The sequence below is a fragment of the Macrobrachium nipponense genome, chromosome 33 (assembly GCF_015104395.2).
Source record: "Macrobrachium nipponense isolate FS-2020 chromosome 33, ASM1510439v2, whole genome shotgun sequence".
Taxonomy (NCBI): Eukaryota; Metazoa; Arthropoda; class Malacostraca; order Decapoda; family Palaemonidae; genus Macrobrachium; species Macrobrachium nipponense.
Window position 1 is genome coordinate 25,188,507 of NC_087219.1, and position 19,169 is coordinate 25,207,675.

A 19,169-nucleotide genomic window follows, 5' to 3' on the forward strand; every position below is an offset into this window, starting at 1 on the left:
GATTGGAAGTGTGGGAGCCTGAAACTGGAGATGGTGGAATAGCAAGAGAACTGGGAACAGGGGCCAAAGAAATGATAGGATCACGTGAATCCAATTTTAATTCAGAAGATCCCAGGCTAGTTACTGATTTAGATGCTGCCCTAGTCAATGCCTTTCTTTTCCTGTCTCTGGCTAACTTTCTCTGCCCTCGTCAATGCCTTTCTTTTCCTGTCTCTGGCTAACTTTCTCTGCCCTCGTCAATGCCTTTCTTTTCCTGTCTCTGGCTAACTTTCTCTGCCCTCGTCAATGCCTTTCTTTTCCTGTCTCTGGCTAACTTTCTCTGCTCTAGTCAATGCCTTTCTTTTCCTGTCTCTGGCTAACTTTCTCAAGTGAGAGACTAAACTTTTCCATGTTCTTTCGTCCCAGTCAATACACTGTGAACATCTCGAGTCAATAGAACATACTTGTCCGTGGTAATATGTGCACAATGTATGAGAATCATAAGATTCTTTGGTCAAACATCTGTTACAACCTTTAGCACCGTATCTAAAGTTAGACGAACTTGAGTCTGACATCGTCACAAACAGTTAGTCAAGTCGGTAACAAAATGTCAAAGTTATTATGAATTCTCTAAAAAAAAAGAACCTAGCACACACTGAATAATGCCAAATCAGCCAACAAATGAAAATATTTCACCAATTGTGATGAAACGAGAATCAGAAAAGTCAAGAATTTCAGAATCAACTGCAGCCAACAACCAGTTTAGCCATCAGCTGGCAGAAACAAACAGCTCTTTGTCAAGTTGTTCCTCTCCTCCCCCAAAAGTGGGAGGGGCACTGTTACCCAGCCAAAACAAAACAGGAAAATTAGTGCGGCCCACAAATTTCAGAATTTTAACTGCCAGGCAAGAGAAACTCTTAGCTCTGTAAATTACTGGGTAAGTTACATAATTAAAATGTCTGTTCCTAGAATTTTAATTGCTGGTTCATGGCTGCACCAAACCACTTTCACTTCCTTTTACTTGAAAGACATTGTCCATGTGTCCTTGGACACTTTTTCCTTGGGTCCAGTGATGGCTGCTCAACAAGTTGTGTAGCTCATCCAGTGCCCCTGGTGGCTCAGTTTGTATCTTGTCTGAGGTGATGGTAGGAAGTGAAATGAATGCGAAGACTAGTCTCTTTTCTTTTCCTCTTTCTGTATTCTTTAAATGTGGATGGTAAAAAAAGTGTTCCACCAAGAGCTGGAACAGACACAATGCAGGTGAGTGTAGTAGCCATACTGTGAGTGATACTTGACGTTAAGATAAATTTCAGTAGCAATACATTCCTCTTTGCCAAGGAGGGAGAGGAATGATAACAAACCTACATAAGTGGCTAGATTGGTTTGTTATTGGAACAGAAAGCTTCTTATCTTCTGACTAAGCAGTGAACTGTGACACTGCACTGAAACCCAGAAGCTGAACAGAACATATACAGCAGTCCCCGAATATCAGCAATCCGGTTGTATGGCACTTGTCTAGCACCAAAAATCGCTGATTTTTGGCACCAAAATGCGCTGTTATTGGCACCAATAATAGACTATTGGTGTCGATACATACCTAACAGGGGCATTAACCGGCTGATAAGCCCCGAAAATTGCCTATTTTTGGTTATCGGCAAATTTTGCTTATCATCAAGCCATCTGAACAGAACCCCCCTTGATAACCAGGGACTGCCTGTACATACACTAAGGTTCTGAAATAAAGGTTGTATTCCTTAGAATTCTCTTAATTCACGTAGATGACCAGGTGTAGTAAATTTCCAGTCAGTTTAATTACTTACCTCCCACCAAGAATAAGTCTATGCCAATGTTAAGACTGAAGGTTTGTTTCATATATGAACAAATGACAACTTTGTTAAATGACTTTGTATTTTTCATAACTAACAAACCTGAGGTCTTAACATTTGAGGTCCACCTCTAACCATCCCTCTGACAGTTTAACCTGGGTTGGAAGATTAACTGGTGAAGTCACAGATTCCTGCTTGGGATGTGAGTGGTCCCACTTATCTCGTGACTGAGGATAGATGCCATTGATCCCTTGCATATACAATTTTATTGATTTTTTGCTGGTTTCCAGCTGGCACTAGGTCTATTTAATGTTAAGACCTCAAGTTTGTTAGTTTTGAGAAATACAAGTTACCCTAATTTAATAAATTTGTCATTTCTGGCAGTAACCTGGCTAGAAGTCAGGGACTCTCTGGAATGGCCCAAGAATGAATTCTATATCCTATAAAGAAATATCCCACATCTGAGTTATGCAGTATCTAAAAAATGAATGCACTTACTGAAATTCGCCTGTCCCTTGTAGGTCCAGGTTTCTGTGCAAGTTCCCACTTGTGGAGTACATGGGATATAGCAAACATATGGTTAATGGAAGTCTCGACATCATCTTTTGTAACCAACGCTGAATCTGGGAAAGAAACATTAAAATAATCTTTTTACCAGTGTATACATCTTTTCAAAATATTTTTATAGTAAAATAATGCTTTATATATACTACTTACCAAGTAATTACATAGCTATAGGTTCTAATAGTACGGCAGCTCAAATTTGAAATTTGCAGAAGCAATTCTCTTGTTTTGGTGTAGGTAACTAGCCCCACCCACTTTCAGAAAGAGAGGAACAACTAGGCAAAGCCTTCCAATTTGTTTGTGCCATTATGTCCAAGAGAGTGGAGGCAGGTGGGCTCCCATTGTTATTAATTGGTAAGTATACGAAAACTATTTTATTATAAAAATGTCATTTCTGGGCTCAGCTCGTGTCGCTGCGCGAAATATCCTTTAATCTATTATTTCTAGGGTAAATGTACTAACACATACCAGAGAATAAATAAAATAAAGAAAAAGGTCAGTATAACTGACTCGCTCACCCTCCAGGAGGGTGTCGGTATGAACACTAGGCGAGTGAGACCACTACCACGAGCCAAATGCCAATAGAAATCTCCCACTACAAAATCCCTCCAAGAGGGGAGCCGACCCACAGAGTGAGCAGCTCGTACTACTACTACTCCATCCCATGCTGCCGACTGCTGCGCCTCTGGTGGCCATCCTTTCAAGTTAGCGCACACGAGCTCGGTTGTGATATTTTTCCTCTCTGTTTTTTTTGTTTTTTGTGCCCTTTCGTTGGATTTTCCATTATGGAGCGTGCAGCTATCGCAGCAGCTAAGTTAAGTACTCAGTATTTACGGTTAGTTGGTTTTTTCCGGCCCTGAGAAAGTATTTGCCGTTTTTTAGGTATAAATACGATCTCGGGGTCGGAAGCATGGCAGCATGGTTCTGCCTCGTGATGGGTTCGTTCTTGGTCTCCCATACCTAGAACATCCCCTCATTTATCTTCGCTCTATATGATTATCCGTTTACTTAGGGTACGGTCTACTCAGGTTTATCATGGCATTGCATGTTATTGTTTTACCTTACGTAGGCTTGCTCTCCATCCAGACCTAGTCCAGGTCTTAGTATCGGCCTCTGACTAGCTTTGAGTGGTAGACTTGCCTTCGGGTTAGTCGTACACTCCTGAATTTTTTTTTTTCTCCTGCTATATTGTTTTCTTTCTTTCATTTATTTATTTATACTATGTATTTTATTATTGTTGTTAGGTTAGTTAGGCGTCTGGCTTAGCCTAGGTCCTGGCTCTTTGAGCCTATACTACCGCTCATCAGTTCGGTTGCTTCCCTATAGCATCTCTCTGATCAGTTGGTTTGGCCCAGTGGGCTTATTTGCTACCACTTTTCAGTTCAGTATGCTTCCCGATAGCATTTCTCTGATCAGTGGTTGTCTAGGCTTAGTTGTCGTATTTGGTCTTCCCGCCTCGTGGTCACTTCGTGATCACGGGCCAGCCAGACGCCTGTCCAGTCATTCTTCCCCCCCCTCCCGCTCTTCCATAGAGTCGGGCGGGGGGGGTGGTGGTCGGTCTGCCCATGCTCGCTCCACATACCCAGAGCCTGCCTCCCTCTCTCCCCTCAGGCGGAGGGGCTAGGGAGTCGGGACAGACCCAGACTGGTCTCGACCTCTCCGGCTTCTCGGTCCGGCCGGTTGGTACGGAGTGGGGGGTACTGGCCTTGCCCACCCTCCGCGCTACCTTGTCGCTCCGGGCTAGCTGAGCCTGTATGTTTTCTCGCTCTTTCCCACCTTACTAGGGCTCCTTCCTGATCGGAGTCCTGGTATCCAGCGGAAAGTTGTTAGTCCACCCAGTAGGGTGGACCGGAGCATACAGTGGGTCTCTGCTAACCTTACCGTTTTGCTGAGTTACTACACTCCGCTACGCACTGGACTTAGTCCGGTTTGCTTGTGTGTTAGGTTTAAGTTATCTATAAGTTTATCTTAAGTACCTTAAACCATCCCCCCTCCCTTACATGTTACCGGATCTCTCCGGGATTATAGCCTATTCAGGCGATGCAGGGAGGGTTATGCCCAAATTTTTTCCGAGCTCCGGCATGTATCGGAGTTCTTTCTGTCCTTTAGACTGTAAGTGATGTTTTTAAGATACTCATGTCCTTCCACTTACAGGCCACCAACTGTGAGCATCCGGGATGTTCCGCCACACTTCAGGACCCTTGTGGACACGAAGTTTGCCGGTCCCATGCTCCATGCGCGACTCCGCTCGGGGACATCCAGGTCTGGTACCATGAGACGTTGTACCATATGTTACGATCTGGTGAGCCAGCTTTTGGAAGGGGTAAGTTTTCCATCTCCAGTAGCTGCTCCGCTTCTATTTTAGCGCTTAAGTTTTCATCATTTACTTTAACTTAAGGCAATTAATTTAAGTTATAGTTTAAGTTTTAGTTTTAAGTGATTCTTAAATCTAAACTACGCCCTCTCTTCCAGGCTCCGGCAGTAAGGGATACCGCACTGGCTACCCTCGGGCCTGGTCGGCGGTTTTGGGAAAAACGCCGCCAAGGGACAGCCCTACATCCTGGAGAAGCGGTTGGCATTATTAATCTTCCCCGGAGGCAAGGCGACAGGATACGTCGACCCGGTAGAGGCGGATCCGACTATCGCCTTCATCCAACAACAGCTGGCTACCTCATTAACTGATCAGGACCAGGATATCTCTACGGATGTCGCGACCCTAGATATTAATGTTGAACCTATGGTAGGTATAGACGACCTGTTGGTCGAGGTAGGTACGGTGGACACCCAAGGGTCACCCTTGGGCGTGAACTGTTTCTTCTACCCTCCTGCCAAACCTCTCCATCCTTCCAAGGCTTTACGGGGGTGACGAAAAATATATTCTCCTCCTGGCGCTTCGGTTAGACCTAAGGTCAAGTCTAAAGTGATGACCTTGACTAAGACGTCGTCGTCGTCTAAGAAGACGACTTCGGCTTCATCCTCCTCCCGTAAGTCTCCGGCTGGGAATCCCGAGCAACCAGGTCTAAAGCTTCTAGCTCCGGCTCTAAGTCCTCGAGGAGTAAATCCTCCAGAGAGAGATCTCGCACTCCGGCAGAATCACCAGTTCCGCTACCGTTGGTTCCAATTCAGAGCCTCCCCTCCACCTCCGCAGCAGCTCCGGCTTTGGACTCCAATGCTGGCCTGTTGCAACAGGTGGGTGACCTGGTTGGGTCCTTAAAGAGTAGCATGGAGCAAATGATCTCTCGTCGTGTCGGACAGGATTACTTCCCAGGACTCCATTATAGCCGGGCTGAGAGAAGCTCCTCTAGCCTCTCCTCCACTGTCCAACACGAGTGGATCTCAACTTCCTCCGTATGACTCACTACCTCAGTTCTCTATGAACAATACCCGTGGAAGAGTAGCGTCCATAACCGCCCCCTTCCAGGATGGTCTCATCTCTATACCGGAATTTGGGACTCGAAGAATAGAGGACTTCGAGTTCTTCCCGGAAGACCTCCAGCCTCCGTTCATAGGCTACGCAAGGCTCACGCCTTCGGCTATGGTGCGGGACGATAAGGTACCTAAGGAGACAGTCCTCTACTCACGAGACCAGGCTCAGAGAGAATGGCTCAGGTGTTTAGAGGACATGGATTGTTCTAACACCAAGATACAACCGTTTAAGAGTCCCTTTACCATTTTCACAATGGATGAGAGTACCCCGCTCCGTTCCTAACCAAAGATCGCGAGGTCGACCATCCCAGCGGCCCGAGAAAGGGGGAACCTATACCCGCAGTTTGAAGGAAGCAGATCCCACATCTCCGTTGCTCCCCTCAGTTGGAGAATTGTGGGAAGACTTGCCGAATACATTCTCAGCTGGCAAAACTCAAACCGGACTGTGCTATGGAGCAGTTTGGTGAAAAGCTACAGGCTCCCAGATAGCCTAATTTTTAAGGCTGGGTTGAATTTGACGCAAAATCGCGACTAGCCAGATCCATCAATTCTATGGCTATGTCTGAGGTAGCTACCATGGCTTATGGATCAGAACCGATTTTTAAGCTCATGACCAAAGCCCTGACTCAAACGGTACAGTCAGATATGTTTGAGTTTGCCACTGCTAGGACGAATTGTAGGAAGCATGTCCTACAAGAGGCAACCATCCGGCATGAACCGAATAGGTTACTCGTCTAGCATCTGGGGAGCAGATCTCTTCCCAGAAGCTATGGTTAAGGAGGTCCAGTCAGAGGCTACCAGGTTAAACCAGAGCCTTAAGGATCGTTGGGGCCTTACGGCTAAGAGGAGGCAAGACCTGACTCCTAAAGGTAAGGGACAAAAGAAACCCAGGCGTTTCCAACCTTACCAGAAGAAGCAACTACGCTTTCCTCAACAAGTTCCAGCAGTACCGTTAGTGCAGACAGCCCAACCCTCCACTTCTAAAGGTCAATCACAGCCAATTTATGTGATATCCCCTCAGCCTCAGCCCTCCACCTCTTACGCCATCTCTCCAGCTTACAATCAAGCTTCGAGAGTCAAGCTTCTCAGAAGTATGACCGCTCGGGTAAGGGAGGCAGAGGTAAGCGTTCCTTTCGTGGGAGAGGATCGGGAGGCCCCTTTAACAGGGGAAAGCACTTCAGAGGAGGCCGAGGCGGTTACCAGAACCAATGAAGAACTTCAGGTAGGAGGGAGGCTGTTTCACTTTCGCCACCGGTGGAACTTCAGCCAATGGGCTCAGAGCATAGTGTCAAAAGGCCTGGGTTGGAGCTGGTTGACGAACCCACCTCCATCCAGACCTTTCCGTCAACTTCCTTCCAAGGAATTGACAGAGTACGCAGACGACCTCCTTCAAAAAGGAGCTATAGCGAGAGTCAAGAGATTAAAATTTCAAGGTCGCTTGTTCAGCGTGCCAAAGAAAGGCTCACAAAAAAGTAGGGTAATCTTCGACTTGTCCCGCTTAAACTTAGCCATCCGCTGCGACAAGTTCAAGATGCTCACGATCTCACAGGTGCGGACCTTACTTCCCCGTGGGGCCGTCACCACCTCTATCGATCTTACAGATGCTTACTATCATATCCCTATTGCAAGACACTTCCGTCCGTATCTGGGTTTTCAAGATAGGAGACCAACATTCTCCTTCAAGGTAGTTCCATTCGGACTCAACGTGGCACCCAGAGGTGTTCACGAAGCTAGCGGAAGTGGTAGGGTGCAACAAATCTAGATCGCAAGGGTATTATGGTAGTAGCGTATCTCGACGATTGTTGATCTGGGCCCCAACAGTCGAGGAATGCAACAGAGCTACTCTGAAAGTGATTCGTTCCTGGAATATCTAGGCTTCAAGATAAAACAGGTCCAAATCAAGACTCACTCCAGAGTCAAACTTTCAGTGGCTGGGCATTCAATGGAATCTATCCTCCCACACTCGTCGATTCCATCAACCAAAAGGAAAGAAATAGCAAAGTCAGTCAAGCAATTTCTAAGTCACAAACTAGCGTCAAGGAGAGCCCAGGAAAGGATCCTGGGTTCTCTCCAGTTTGCATCAGTGACAAACGTCTTAATGAAAGCCAAACTGAAAGACCTAACCAGAATCTGGCGCTCGCGAGCAAACGTCAGGTCCAGGGACAAAACTATCCTCAGTGCCTGTGATTCTAAAGAATCGACTTCGGCCGTGGGCGAGAGTCAAGAATTTATCAATGTCAGTACCCCTTCAGTTCCCTCCACCAGGGATCACTATCCACACAGACGCGTCCTTAAGCGGCTGGGGAGGGTATTCCCAGGTCAAAAAGGTTCAAGGGACTTGGTCACCTCAGTTCCGTCAGTTCCATATAAACGTACTGGAGGCAATGGCAGTGTTCTTGACTCTAAAAAGGTTACGCCCACCCAAGTACTCCCACATAAAGCTAGTCCTGGACAGCGCAGTGGTAGTACATTGTATAAACACAGGAGGCTCCAAGTCACGTCATCTAAATCACGTCATGATAGCCATCTTCTCCCTGGCAGACAAGTTCAGTTGGCATCTTTCCTCCACTCACAGAGCTGGAATAAGAAACGTCATAGCAGACGCCCTATCCCGATCAGTACCCCTAGAGTCGGAATGGTCGCTGGACAACAGTTCGTTCCAATGGATCCTTCAAAGAGTCCCAGGGCTACAGGTGGATCTCTTCGCATCCCAAGCGAACCACAAACTACCGTGTTATGTAGCCCCCAACCTGGACCCTCTGGCCTATGCCACGGACGCCCTGGCTCTAGACTGGAACAACTGGGAGAAGATTTATGTCTTCCCTCCAGTGAATCTCCTCATGAAAGTATTGAACAAACTCAGGACATTCAAGGGTCAAGTGGCTCTAGTAGCCCCAGACTGGCCGAAGAGCAACTGGTATCCTCTAATTTTGGAGCTGGGCCTTCGTCCTCTTCAGATCCCCAGTCCCAAGCTCTCCCAGTCAGTACAAATGAAGACTGTGTTCGCTTCCTCAGGGATTCTCAAAACCCTAACTTTATGGATTTCATGAAGTTTGCGGCAAAAAGAGATGCGAATATTGACCCTCAGAATATTCTATTCTTGGAATCCGATAAGAGGGATTCGACTTTGAGACAGTATGATGCTGCTGTCAAAAAGTTTAGCAACCTTCCTGAGAGAATCGGATATTAGAATCATGACAGTTAATTCAGCTATATCCTTTTTCAGATCCTTATTTGAAAAAGGTTTAGCAGCTAGCACGATTACGACAAACAAGTCAGCTTTGAAAAAGATATTTCAATTTGGATTTAACATAGACTTGACGGATTCCTACTTCTCGTCTATTCCTAAGGCATGTGCTAGGCTTAGGCCTTCTGTTAGGCCTACGTCAGTTTCATGGTTCTTAAATGATGTTCTAAAGCTGGCTTCCGAAACCGATAATGACACATGCTCTTTTATAATGCTCTTAAGAAAAACCCTATTCTTATTAAGCTTAGCTTCAGGAGCAAGAATTTCAGAACTGTCGGCTCTATCCAGAGACCCGGATCATATTCAGTTCCTTCCCACAGGAGAAGTCCTACTTTCTCCGGAACGTAGCTTTTTAGCAAAGAATGAAGATCCTTTGATGAGGTGGGAACCTTGGAAGGTACTACCCCTTCCACAAGATGTATCTCTTTGCCCAGTTACAACCTTACGAGCCTTTCTGTCTAGGACCTCCTCATCCTCATCGGGTCCCCTCTTTAGGAGGGAAAAAGGTGGAACTTTATCCATTAAAGGCATCAGGCAACAAATCCTGTACTTTATTAAGCAAGCCAATCCTGACTCTTTCCCGAAAGCACATGATGTCAGAGCAGTAGCCACCTCAATTAATTATTTCCAACATATGAACTTCGATGAGTTGAAAAAGTATACCGGATGGAAATCACCGACAGTGTTCAAACGTCACTACCTTAAGTCCTTGGAAGCTCTGAAATTCCCCAGCAAGAGTAGCAGCGGGTAACATAGTTTCCCCTGACTCTAGCTAATTTTTAGTAGAAGATTCAGTCTCCTTTCTACCTGCCTCACCCATAAGTTCGTCTATTCCTACCTTGTTCATTTACATTCACCTTGTGTCTTAGCTGTTTTGTGATAGTGTATTGGGTGCCCCTTATTGTCTGGTTAGGGACACTCACAAAATGATTATAAACATTGATCTCATGGATGTTTCCCCTTATTTTTATGCTAGGGGATACATCATATTTTATAATAATTACGGGTTTTGTATATTAAGTCATATACATTCCTTTATATATTATTGTTGATTGTTTTTATTAATTGCTATTATACTTTTGATACATGATGTTACACAGATGCCATTGATACATGTAAATAATTTAACCTGTATATATGTAAATTACCTTATGTTAACAAACATGATTAGATTTAAGGGTAATTTAAGCATATTTCTATTTTTATATCCCTGTGTATATGTATCTTTTAGCATTATAGTCTATTCATATATATTTTATCTTTTATTTGAGACCTATTCTGATTTATTTTTATTTTTATTTTTATTTTATTACTTTTGTTTACAATCTTGTGCTATTTCTCTGGTACGATTTCGCGCAGCGACACGAGCTGAGCCCAGAAAAGGGATTTTGACGTAAGGAAAAATCTAATTTCTTGGGCGATTGGCTCGGTGTCGGCCAGCGAAATCCCACCCACTACCCATCCCTTCGCCCAAGATTGTCTGCTAAACTTCAGGATGGCCACCAGAGGCGCAGCAGTCGGCAGCATGGGATGGAGTAGTAGTAGTACGAGCTGCTCACTGTGGTCGGCTCCCCTCTTGGAGGGATTTTGTAGTGGGAGATTTCTATTGGCATTTGGCTCGTGGTAGTGGTCTCACTCGCCTAGTGTTCATACCGACACCCTCCTGGAGGGTGAGCGAGTCAGTTATACTGACCCTTTTTCTTTTCTTTTTTATTTTATTTATTCTCTGGTATGTGTTAGTACATTTACCCTAGAAATAATAGATTAAAGGATATTTCGCTGGCGACACGAGCCATCGCCCAGAAATAGATTTTTCCTTACGTCAAAATCCCTTTTTTATATGTATATGTAACTGACTAAGTAATTATACAGATGATTCCCACATTGATAAGAGGTGGGATGCATGGACACATTTTACCCCAAAACATCAGTATGTACATGCAATGATTTTGAGAATTGAAAAATTTGCCAGCATTGATGCAATGCTTTCTGTTTCTTTATCTGGTAAGAGAGCTGCTGCTGCTCCAGGAAGATACTGCCTTTGGTTGCCATGGCAGTCGCTTCCAGGGCTGATGCCTCTTGCTGTGAGCCCTCCTGTTCAAAGAAGAGTCAACCTGGCCCAGCACACCGTCGGCTAAGGAGGATCGAGGCAAACCCACTGTCGTCCTGGGTACCTTCTTAGGACCCCAGAATGACTCCAACCTCGATGGAGGTTCGGAGGGAGCAACCACCGATCCTTCCCTGAGGTCGTTCTGCTGATGAATCAGCGCGATGACCTCTGCGAAGGACCTCTGAATCTTGGGGGTGATAGCGTCCTGTGGCGATGTACCGTCAGATCCATCCAGGCCGATCACCTCTCGAGACCCTCTTCCCTCAGAAGGAAGAACCTCGTCAGACCGCTCGTGGTCTCCTCCAACCATTTGCGCTTACGACCTACTCGGTCCCAGGACTGAGCCAGGCTCGTAGGCTCTCGTGGCGGGACCGTGTGGAGTGCGCTCCTCACGGTCACCCCTGGTCGCCTAGCTCCTCCCGTTGTAGCCTGAGGAGGTTGAAGGGACAGGTGAGGAAGACGTGACGCTCCCACCCTGCCTATCAGCAGAGCCATGCTGGGAGGACTGCAGGCGATCGCCAACCCGCGGTGGCGACCGAGCTGCAGGTCTAGCCACGCGGTCTCTGTGAGGAGAACCGCTGGACCGAGAACGGTAGCGACGGTCCCGTGCGTCAGGCGAACTGCTACCAGCTGTACAAGCCGTCTGGTCCCGGTGGGAGCGATGGTCGGGTGACCAGTATTGTCCACTGACGCGGTGAGAGCGCGCTACGTCCTCTTGACGCGTCAAGGTACCTGATCCAGCCAAGGCTGGGCCTGGTGACTGGGGGGGACCTCTTCCTGGCCTTGACACGTGATCAGTTTGATGGGACCATCACGTTAATCCTGGGAACTGGGGGATCACCACGAGAGTGATTGCCGGCCTGGCAAGAGTCACCTGAGCGACTCCCACCAGTCTTCCGATCCGTACCTGGGTCCTGACGGCGAGCAGGCTCAGCGGTCTGGACCCTGGCTGCACGGTCACCGGTAGGTGGCTGTACACTCGGTGACACTCGCGAGCAAGCGGCTGAGACGGTTCCTGGTGCAGAGGTGGAACCTCTGGAACCAGGAGAAAAGGTACCGGCACTAGCTGGCACCCATACGGTCCATGTCTTCTTCTTCCCTGGGGGAGGAGAGACGGGCCCCGTTCCCGAAGGAACAGGAGGACCAGTGGAAGACCCACCTGTGGGACAAGTCTCTGTGTGAGACTTCTTGGGGGAGGGGGGAGGCCACCTTCTTCCTCGGCTGTGGGGCCTTGGAAGTCGTAGGGGAAGAGGCGGCAGCAGACGACGACGAAGAAGACAACGACACCTTCCTCTTCTTCTTGGACCTCTTCTTTGTTGGCTTCCTCAGGACCACTGACAGGTCCTCCATCCAGGACGGAGCTGGGGCAGTTGCGGTAACAACACAGCCCAACTGCAACTGTCCAGAGGGACCTGTGGCGGGAGCAGCAACACCATGGGCAGGAACGGAGACAGCAGGAACAGGCACAGGAACTGGTGGGCGGTCAAGCTGGGAGCTCTTCGGGCACTCGAAGTCAGGGGTTGGGGTGAGGACAGCAAACCCAGGAGGAGGAACCATCTCCTCCCGCGGCACGAACATCATCGGGGCCTGCACAGCGGCTGAGGGGGTCACCGAAGTTACGTGCTGCGTATACACCAGGCGCGGTGGCGCAGCATACCCTGGTGTAGAGATGGTGGTTGTCGTTAACATCACCGGGCCATGGGTCACAGGAGCAGCCAGGTGTTGCAATAGCCCCTGAATGCTGGGAGTGCCCGGAAGGCTTAGCGAGTGCCAGACCTGCTGGAGGTCTCTACCCGTGGTGGCAGTCACACCTGTGGAAGCAACAGTTGGGTTAGAGGAGGGGGGGGGATATCCCACCCCGAGTGGGCGGAAGGCCCCCAGTACAGTTCCAGGTCGGGGTGTCGCGCCCCTTCCTCTGCGCTCGACAAGTCGAACGAAGAGGCGGAACGGAACACGTCCCCCGCAGGGGAAAGAGCCATACGAGGAAGCTGGCTAGGAGGGAGGAATGAGGATGTGTCGGTCACCAGAGGTGTCGCGGGAGAGCTTTCTGATGACCCCTTGGCTACTTTAAGTGCCCTCTTCCTCCTCTCATAGCGCTCCCACTGCTCCTTCGACCATGAAATACAAAAATCACAGGGCTCAGATCGACAGCACTCACGCCCTTGGCACCACGCACACACTACATGGGGGTCCACTTGCTCAGAGGACCTAAAAGATCCACACTTACGGCCCTCCACACCAGGGCACACTCTCTGGTTGGTTAGGGAGTGGGGGTGCTTCTCACCTTCATGGGCTTGCATGGCTCTAAGTTCCCGATGCAAACCACAAAAGTCAACAAAAAAGAATTCAATAAGTACTTACACAGATCCACACAACAAGTACTACACAAGGGAAAAGTTGCGAAAAAAAACAGCTTCGTAATCAAAACTACAGAAAGTCTCACGACGATGGTGGGCAGAGAGGTGAACAACACTTCTTCATCCGACAGTGGCTGAAAGTAAAGTGATATGTTTACCTCCAGTCGGGCGGGACTCCCGACCATTGGACAAACAGTTACTACTGAACTACCTTGTTAGAAATCTTACGACCGGTCCAGCTTGCACTGTAAGTAATTCCCTAAGTAAAGGACCGAGGATTTGTATTACGTGTCGGAACAAATCATAATTTTTAAAGTAAATTGTATTTTTCCTAACTATACAAACCCATGGTCCTTTACAATAGGAATTGCTTATGGCAAAGCTTGAACATGGCTGTTAAAAGTTGAACAAGGTGGTTAGGCAGTAAGTACTGTCCAGTAGGCAGGGAGGCCCACCTGCCTTGATGTAAACATTCCACTTTACCTTTTGGCCCAGGTTTCGGATTGAGGAGTGGCGTGAGGTGGGCATTAGTGTAAAGGAACTCAGGTTTGTATATTGGGAAAAATACAATTTACTTTTAAAAATTGTGATTTGTTCCTACACAATATACAAACCCTTGGTCCTTTACAATAGGAAGACTCACTTATTGGAGGGAGGAATCTAAGTGAGTCTCTTGAACTGACTGAGGTCAGCACACCTGGGCTACTACTCCTGATTAAAAGAGCGAGGAAGAGTGCCCCGCCTCTGACAATTTGATCGGAATATAAGAACTGGAGAATCAAGAGTCAGACTTCTGGACCTTTTCGAATGAGTGAGAAAACATAACTCATACAAAAAAGGCTGGGAAGAACATTAAGAGTCAGAGGCATTAAGCTAAGGATCCAAGAAGGGTTTGCCTTATTATCAGTCTCTCCTTTCTCCCCTTGCTAGAGGAAGTGGGATTGCTTATATGAATCTAACAAGAATATAGAAATGAAGCTCGATGTACAGACTTACAGCATCAGACGCCACTCCAGAAAGTGTAGGTTCGAGTCCTATTCTCAGCCCAAAGGAAGAAAAATAAAAGAACAAGGAAGGAGGAGGGGAGGCCAGTCACTTTCGAATCCTTCTCCTCTCTAGAACTGCACACCTTATGCGAGATGCAACCTCAGGTAAAAAAACTCAACTTGTTGAGCAGTCACCAAAGGTCCAAGGACTTGTGGACAAAGAACTGAAGGTAGGAAGAAATAAATGTGGTCCTGTTGAGACCACATATATCTTCCAGTCCAACATATTCTTCAGAATGCGAGGAAAGGTCTGAGCCACTGATACCTTGCACTCTCAGAGAAAGTGTACAAGTGATGATGTCGCCAGATGCAGAGAACCTCCTGATCTTCTTGCAAAACCAGGAGAAAGACATGTCCTTAGACACTTCTCCCTTGGCAAGTCAATACTGGTGAAAGGTTATCAACATCCTTGTCAAGGATGTTAGTCTTCTGAAAGAACAGCAACATGCTAATAGGACAAAGTAATACATACTTGATCTGGATAATCAATTACAAAGTCAAGGCGCAGTGGATTGTGAAGGACTCGAACCTGTCAACAGGTGTTGAATAATTAGGAGTTCATTACGACATCTGAGACAGAGTCGAGAAATTGATACCTGCCTTTTGAAGGGTGATATTAAAGAAGATCCATGCAAATCGTCTATCCTCTTCACTAATGCCGGAGAGAGACAAGATGCAGTCTTGAAAAGCAAAACTCTATCTGATGATTCTTGGGAGGGTGTGTGCACCCTAAATGAAAGTCAAATGCTGTCTTGATACCTGAGGTCCCTCTGATGGCAAGACCGAGAGAGGTTTCTCATCATTAGTTGAATCTTGACTGAGGAGAAATAATACTAGAACTTATGTGAACCAGAGGTTCTCAGCCAGTAGGTGATGGAGAGGCACCCCGGAGTTAGCCTAGCTATCTCTGGGTCAATCTGCTTGGTTGGTAACGGGTCCACTGATGGCACGTAGAAACGCCAATGGTGAGGTAGAGGAGGGGGAAGTAGCTTGTCTGACCTGCTGGACCTGAGCAAATTCTCTTGTTTGGAGACGAGAGCGTTCACCTGGCCCAGCACACCGTTGGCCAAAGTGGACCGGGGTAGAGCCACAGTCGCTCTGGGTTCCTTCTTGGGTCCTCAGAACCACTCCAACCTCGATGGAGGGTCGGAGGTAGTAACCACCAATCCTTCCCTGAGATCGTTGTGCTGATGAATCAGCGCAATGACCTCTGCGAAGGACCTCTGTATCTCGGGGGTGATCAAGTCCTGAGGCGGTGGACTGTCAGATCCATCAAGGCCGATCACCTCTTGAGACACTTTTCCTTCAGGAGGAAGAACCTCGCCAGACCCCTCGTGGTCTCCTCCAACCACGTGCACGTACGAGCTGCTAGGTCCAAGGACCGAGCCAGGATCGTAGGCTCTCATGGCGGGACCGTGAGGAGCGCACTTCTAACGATCACCCCAGCTCGCCTCGCTCCTCCCGGTGTAGCCCGAGGAGGTTGAAGGGTCAGGTGAGGTAGACCTGATGCTCCTACCCTGCCTACCAGTAGAGCCGGTGGGCTGGGAGGACTGCAGGCAATCGCCAACCCGCGGTGGCGATCCAGCTGTAGGTCTGGACCAGCGGTCTCCATGTGGAGAATCGCTGGACCGAGGACGGTAGCGTTGGTCTCATGTGTCAGGAGAGCTGCTACCAGTCGTGTGAGCTGTCCGGTCCCGGTGGGAGCGACAGTCGGGTGACTGGTAGCGTCCACTGACGCGGTGAGAGCGAGCACCGTCCTTTCGACGCACCACGGTACCAGGTCCCGCCTCGGCTGGACCTGGTGACTGGGGGGGACCTCTTCCAAGCCTCGACACGTGAACAGTCTGGTGGGACCGTCAAGTCAACCCTGGAAACCGGGGGATCGCCACAAGAGCGATCGCTGGCCTAGCGAGAGTCACCTGAGCAACTCTTGCCAGCCTTCAGCTCCGTGCCTGGGTCCTGAAGGTGAGCATGCTCAACGGTCTGGACCTTGCCATACACTCGGTGGTGCTCGCGAGCGAGCGGCCGAGATGGTTCCCAGTCCAGAGGTGGAACCTCTGGAGCCAGGAGCAGAGGTACCAGCGGTACCTGGTACCCCTACAGTCCCCGTCTTCTTCTTCCCTGGGGAACGGGAGGACCAGTGGAAGACATACAGGGGGTCCTCGAGTTACGACGTTGATCCGTTCTTACGATGCGTCGTAACACGATTTTCAGCGTAAGTCGGAACATTGAAAAATACCACATGATTTAATGTAAATACCTATCAATAACAACGAGAGAACAATTCCTTACCTTTATTAGTTTGATTGGCTTGCACACTGGAGAGGAAGCTGCGGTGCTGGAGAGACTGGGGGAGGTTAGTGAAGAGAAAAAGAACCTCCAGAAGTTGCTGGAGATGCTGAGGCAGGTGATTCTTGAGGTGAGGCAGAACATACTAGTACTGGAGATGCTGAGGCAGGTGATTCTTGAGGTGAGGCAGAACATACTACTGGAGATGTTGGGGCAGGTGAGTCTTTAGGTGAGGCAGAACCTACAGAAGTGCTGGAGATACGGGCAGGTGAGTCTGGGTTAGCAGAACATTCAGAAGGTGCTGGAGATTGTGGGGCAGGCGAAGTCTGGATTAGCAGAGGCAGCTGAGGTAGAGGGTACAGGATCTCCTGCAGCCTCTCTACCTTATAAAATACTGCTCCAGGTTAGTCTGAACAGAGAGCGACCTCTTTTCATCCAGATCTCCTTGTAACACTGCATCAAATCCATGACGCCTCTGGAAACCCTAGTGAACCTGTCCAAGTTGGGATCCTGAGCCTCAAAGTTGACAACGCTTGCTGCAACTCTGCAAAACCTCTTATCAAGTCCTGCCTTGTGAAAGCCTTAGGCTCTGGGGTGGGTGCTTCTTCTTCTTCCTCTATCATCTGCTTCTCCAGTTGTATCAGGTCCTCAGCAGATAACTCCTCGCCATGAGACTCCAGCAGCTCTGTAACATCATCAACCTCCATCTCCAAATTGATTTCCTTACTCAGGGCAACAACGTTCTGACAACTAGCTGAACTGTGTCCTCAAACCCATGGAAATCATTCACAAATTGAGGACAAATTTTCTTCCAGACACCATTCATTGTTTGTTTGCTAACCTCCTCCCCAGGAATTAGCAATGTTCTTTACAGCATCAAGGATGTTGTAGGATTTCCAAAAGTCCTGCAGAGTCAAGTCCTTCTGGTTTCAGTTGCCTGTAAAGCCATAGCAATTGTCCTTCGTAGGTAGTAGGCCTTGAACGAAGCAATCACTCCTTGGTCCATAGGCTGTAAAAGGGCAGTGGTATTAGGTGGAAGGTAAACCACCTTGACATTAGGGTTGAAGTCTCCCCAGCTGGGCAGGGTGTCCAGGGGCATTGTCCAGCACTAGCACACCTTAAAGGGGATACCCTTGGAGGCGCAATACCGCTCCACACTTGGAACAAAATGGTTTACGAACCAGTCCTCAAACACTGCAAGTGTCACCCATGCCTTCTTGTTGGACTTCCAAATTAACTGGTAGTTGACCCTTCCAAATGCCCTTGAGTGCCCTTGGATTTTCAGCCTGATACACCAACAAGGGCTTCAGTTTGAAGTCGCCAGCAGCATTACCCCCAAGAAGTAAAGTTAGCCTCTCCTTGCTGGCTTTATGACCGGGTGCTGACTTCTCCTCCTTGGCGATGTAAGTGCGGTTAGGCATACGTTTCCAAAACAAACCTGTCTCGTCTACGTTAAACACTTGCTGAGCAGAATAACCCCCCTCCTTAATTTATCTCAGATAACGCTTTAGGAAATTCACTCGCTGCTTTCTCATCCCCACTAGCAGCTTCACCTTGCAATTTAAGGTTATGGTAATTGGCCCGAGCCTTAAATCGCATAAACCAACCCCTACTAGCCACAAAACTCTTCACTTTCACTTCCCTCCCCCTTTTCTTTTTTCAAACGCTTCAAACAATCTTTTTCGCCTTCTCCTGAATCACCATAAGGCTGACTGGGATACGCCGTTGATTTTTGGTCTTCCAACCAAAGCACCAATAACCTTTCCATTTCAATTATTAGACCACTACGCTGCTTAGTTATCACTGTCGCTTTCATAGGAGCAGATCCTTTCACATGTTCAACGATGCGCTCTTTATCTTTGATAATGGTAGCAACGGTCGAACGGCTAAGGCCAAGCGAGCGGCCAATGTTTTGTTGGCGTTTTCTCCCCCCTTCTCAGATCGCTTTATAATGTCCACTTTAATTTCCATGGTGATGGCCTTTCTTTTCTTCGATGCACTACCATCAGAAGAGTCCGCCTTGCGCTTGGGAGCCATAACAAAGAGCAAAAAGTTACAAAAACGATACAACACGAGGGAGAGAGAGGCAGTGTAAACAACCAAAATGGCGTATGGGCGAGGAATGAGCGTAGCGAAGCGACGCCGTCCTCCCCCACAAAGCGTTATTCTTCCGCCGTGCGCCAGGAACTAGTTCGCGTGTTTGTTTACGTTGCTTACGACGCTAAACCGCGTAAGACGGAACGACGCAAAATATTATTTTTTATATTTTTATGGGGGCGCGTTCGTAACCACGAAACATCGTAAGTCGAGACCAGCGTAACCCGA

At 48.0% G+C, this 19,169-nt stretch overlaps 1 protein-coding gene across 4 annotated transcripts in view; it reads right to left on the reverse strand.

Moving 5' to 3' along the window:
* LOC135203030 (uncharacterized) overlaps positions 1 to 19,169 on the reverse strand; it is a 252,978-nt gene that overhangs the window by 39,110 nt on the left and 194,699 nt on the right. For all 4 annotated transcript variants that reach the window (XM_064232607.1, XM_064232606.1, XM_064232604.1 and 1 more), the window contains exon 12: positions 2,304 to 2,428. In XM_064232607.1, coding sequence (XP_064088677.1) covers positions 2,304 to 2,428 — 125 coding nt within the window. The remainder of the gene's footprint in view (positions 1 to 2,303; positions 2,429 to 19,169) is intronic.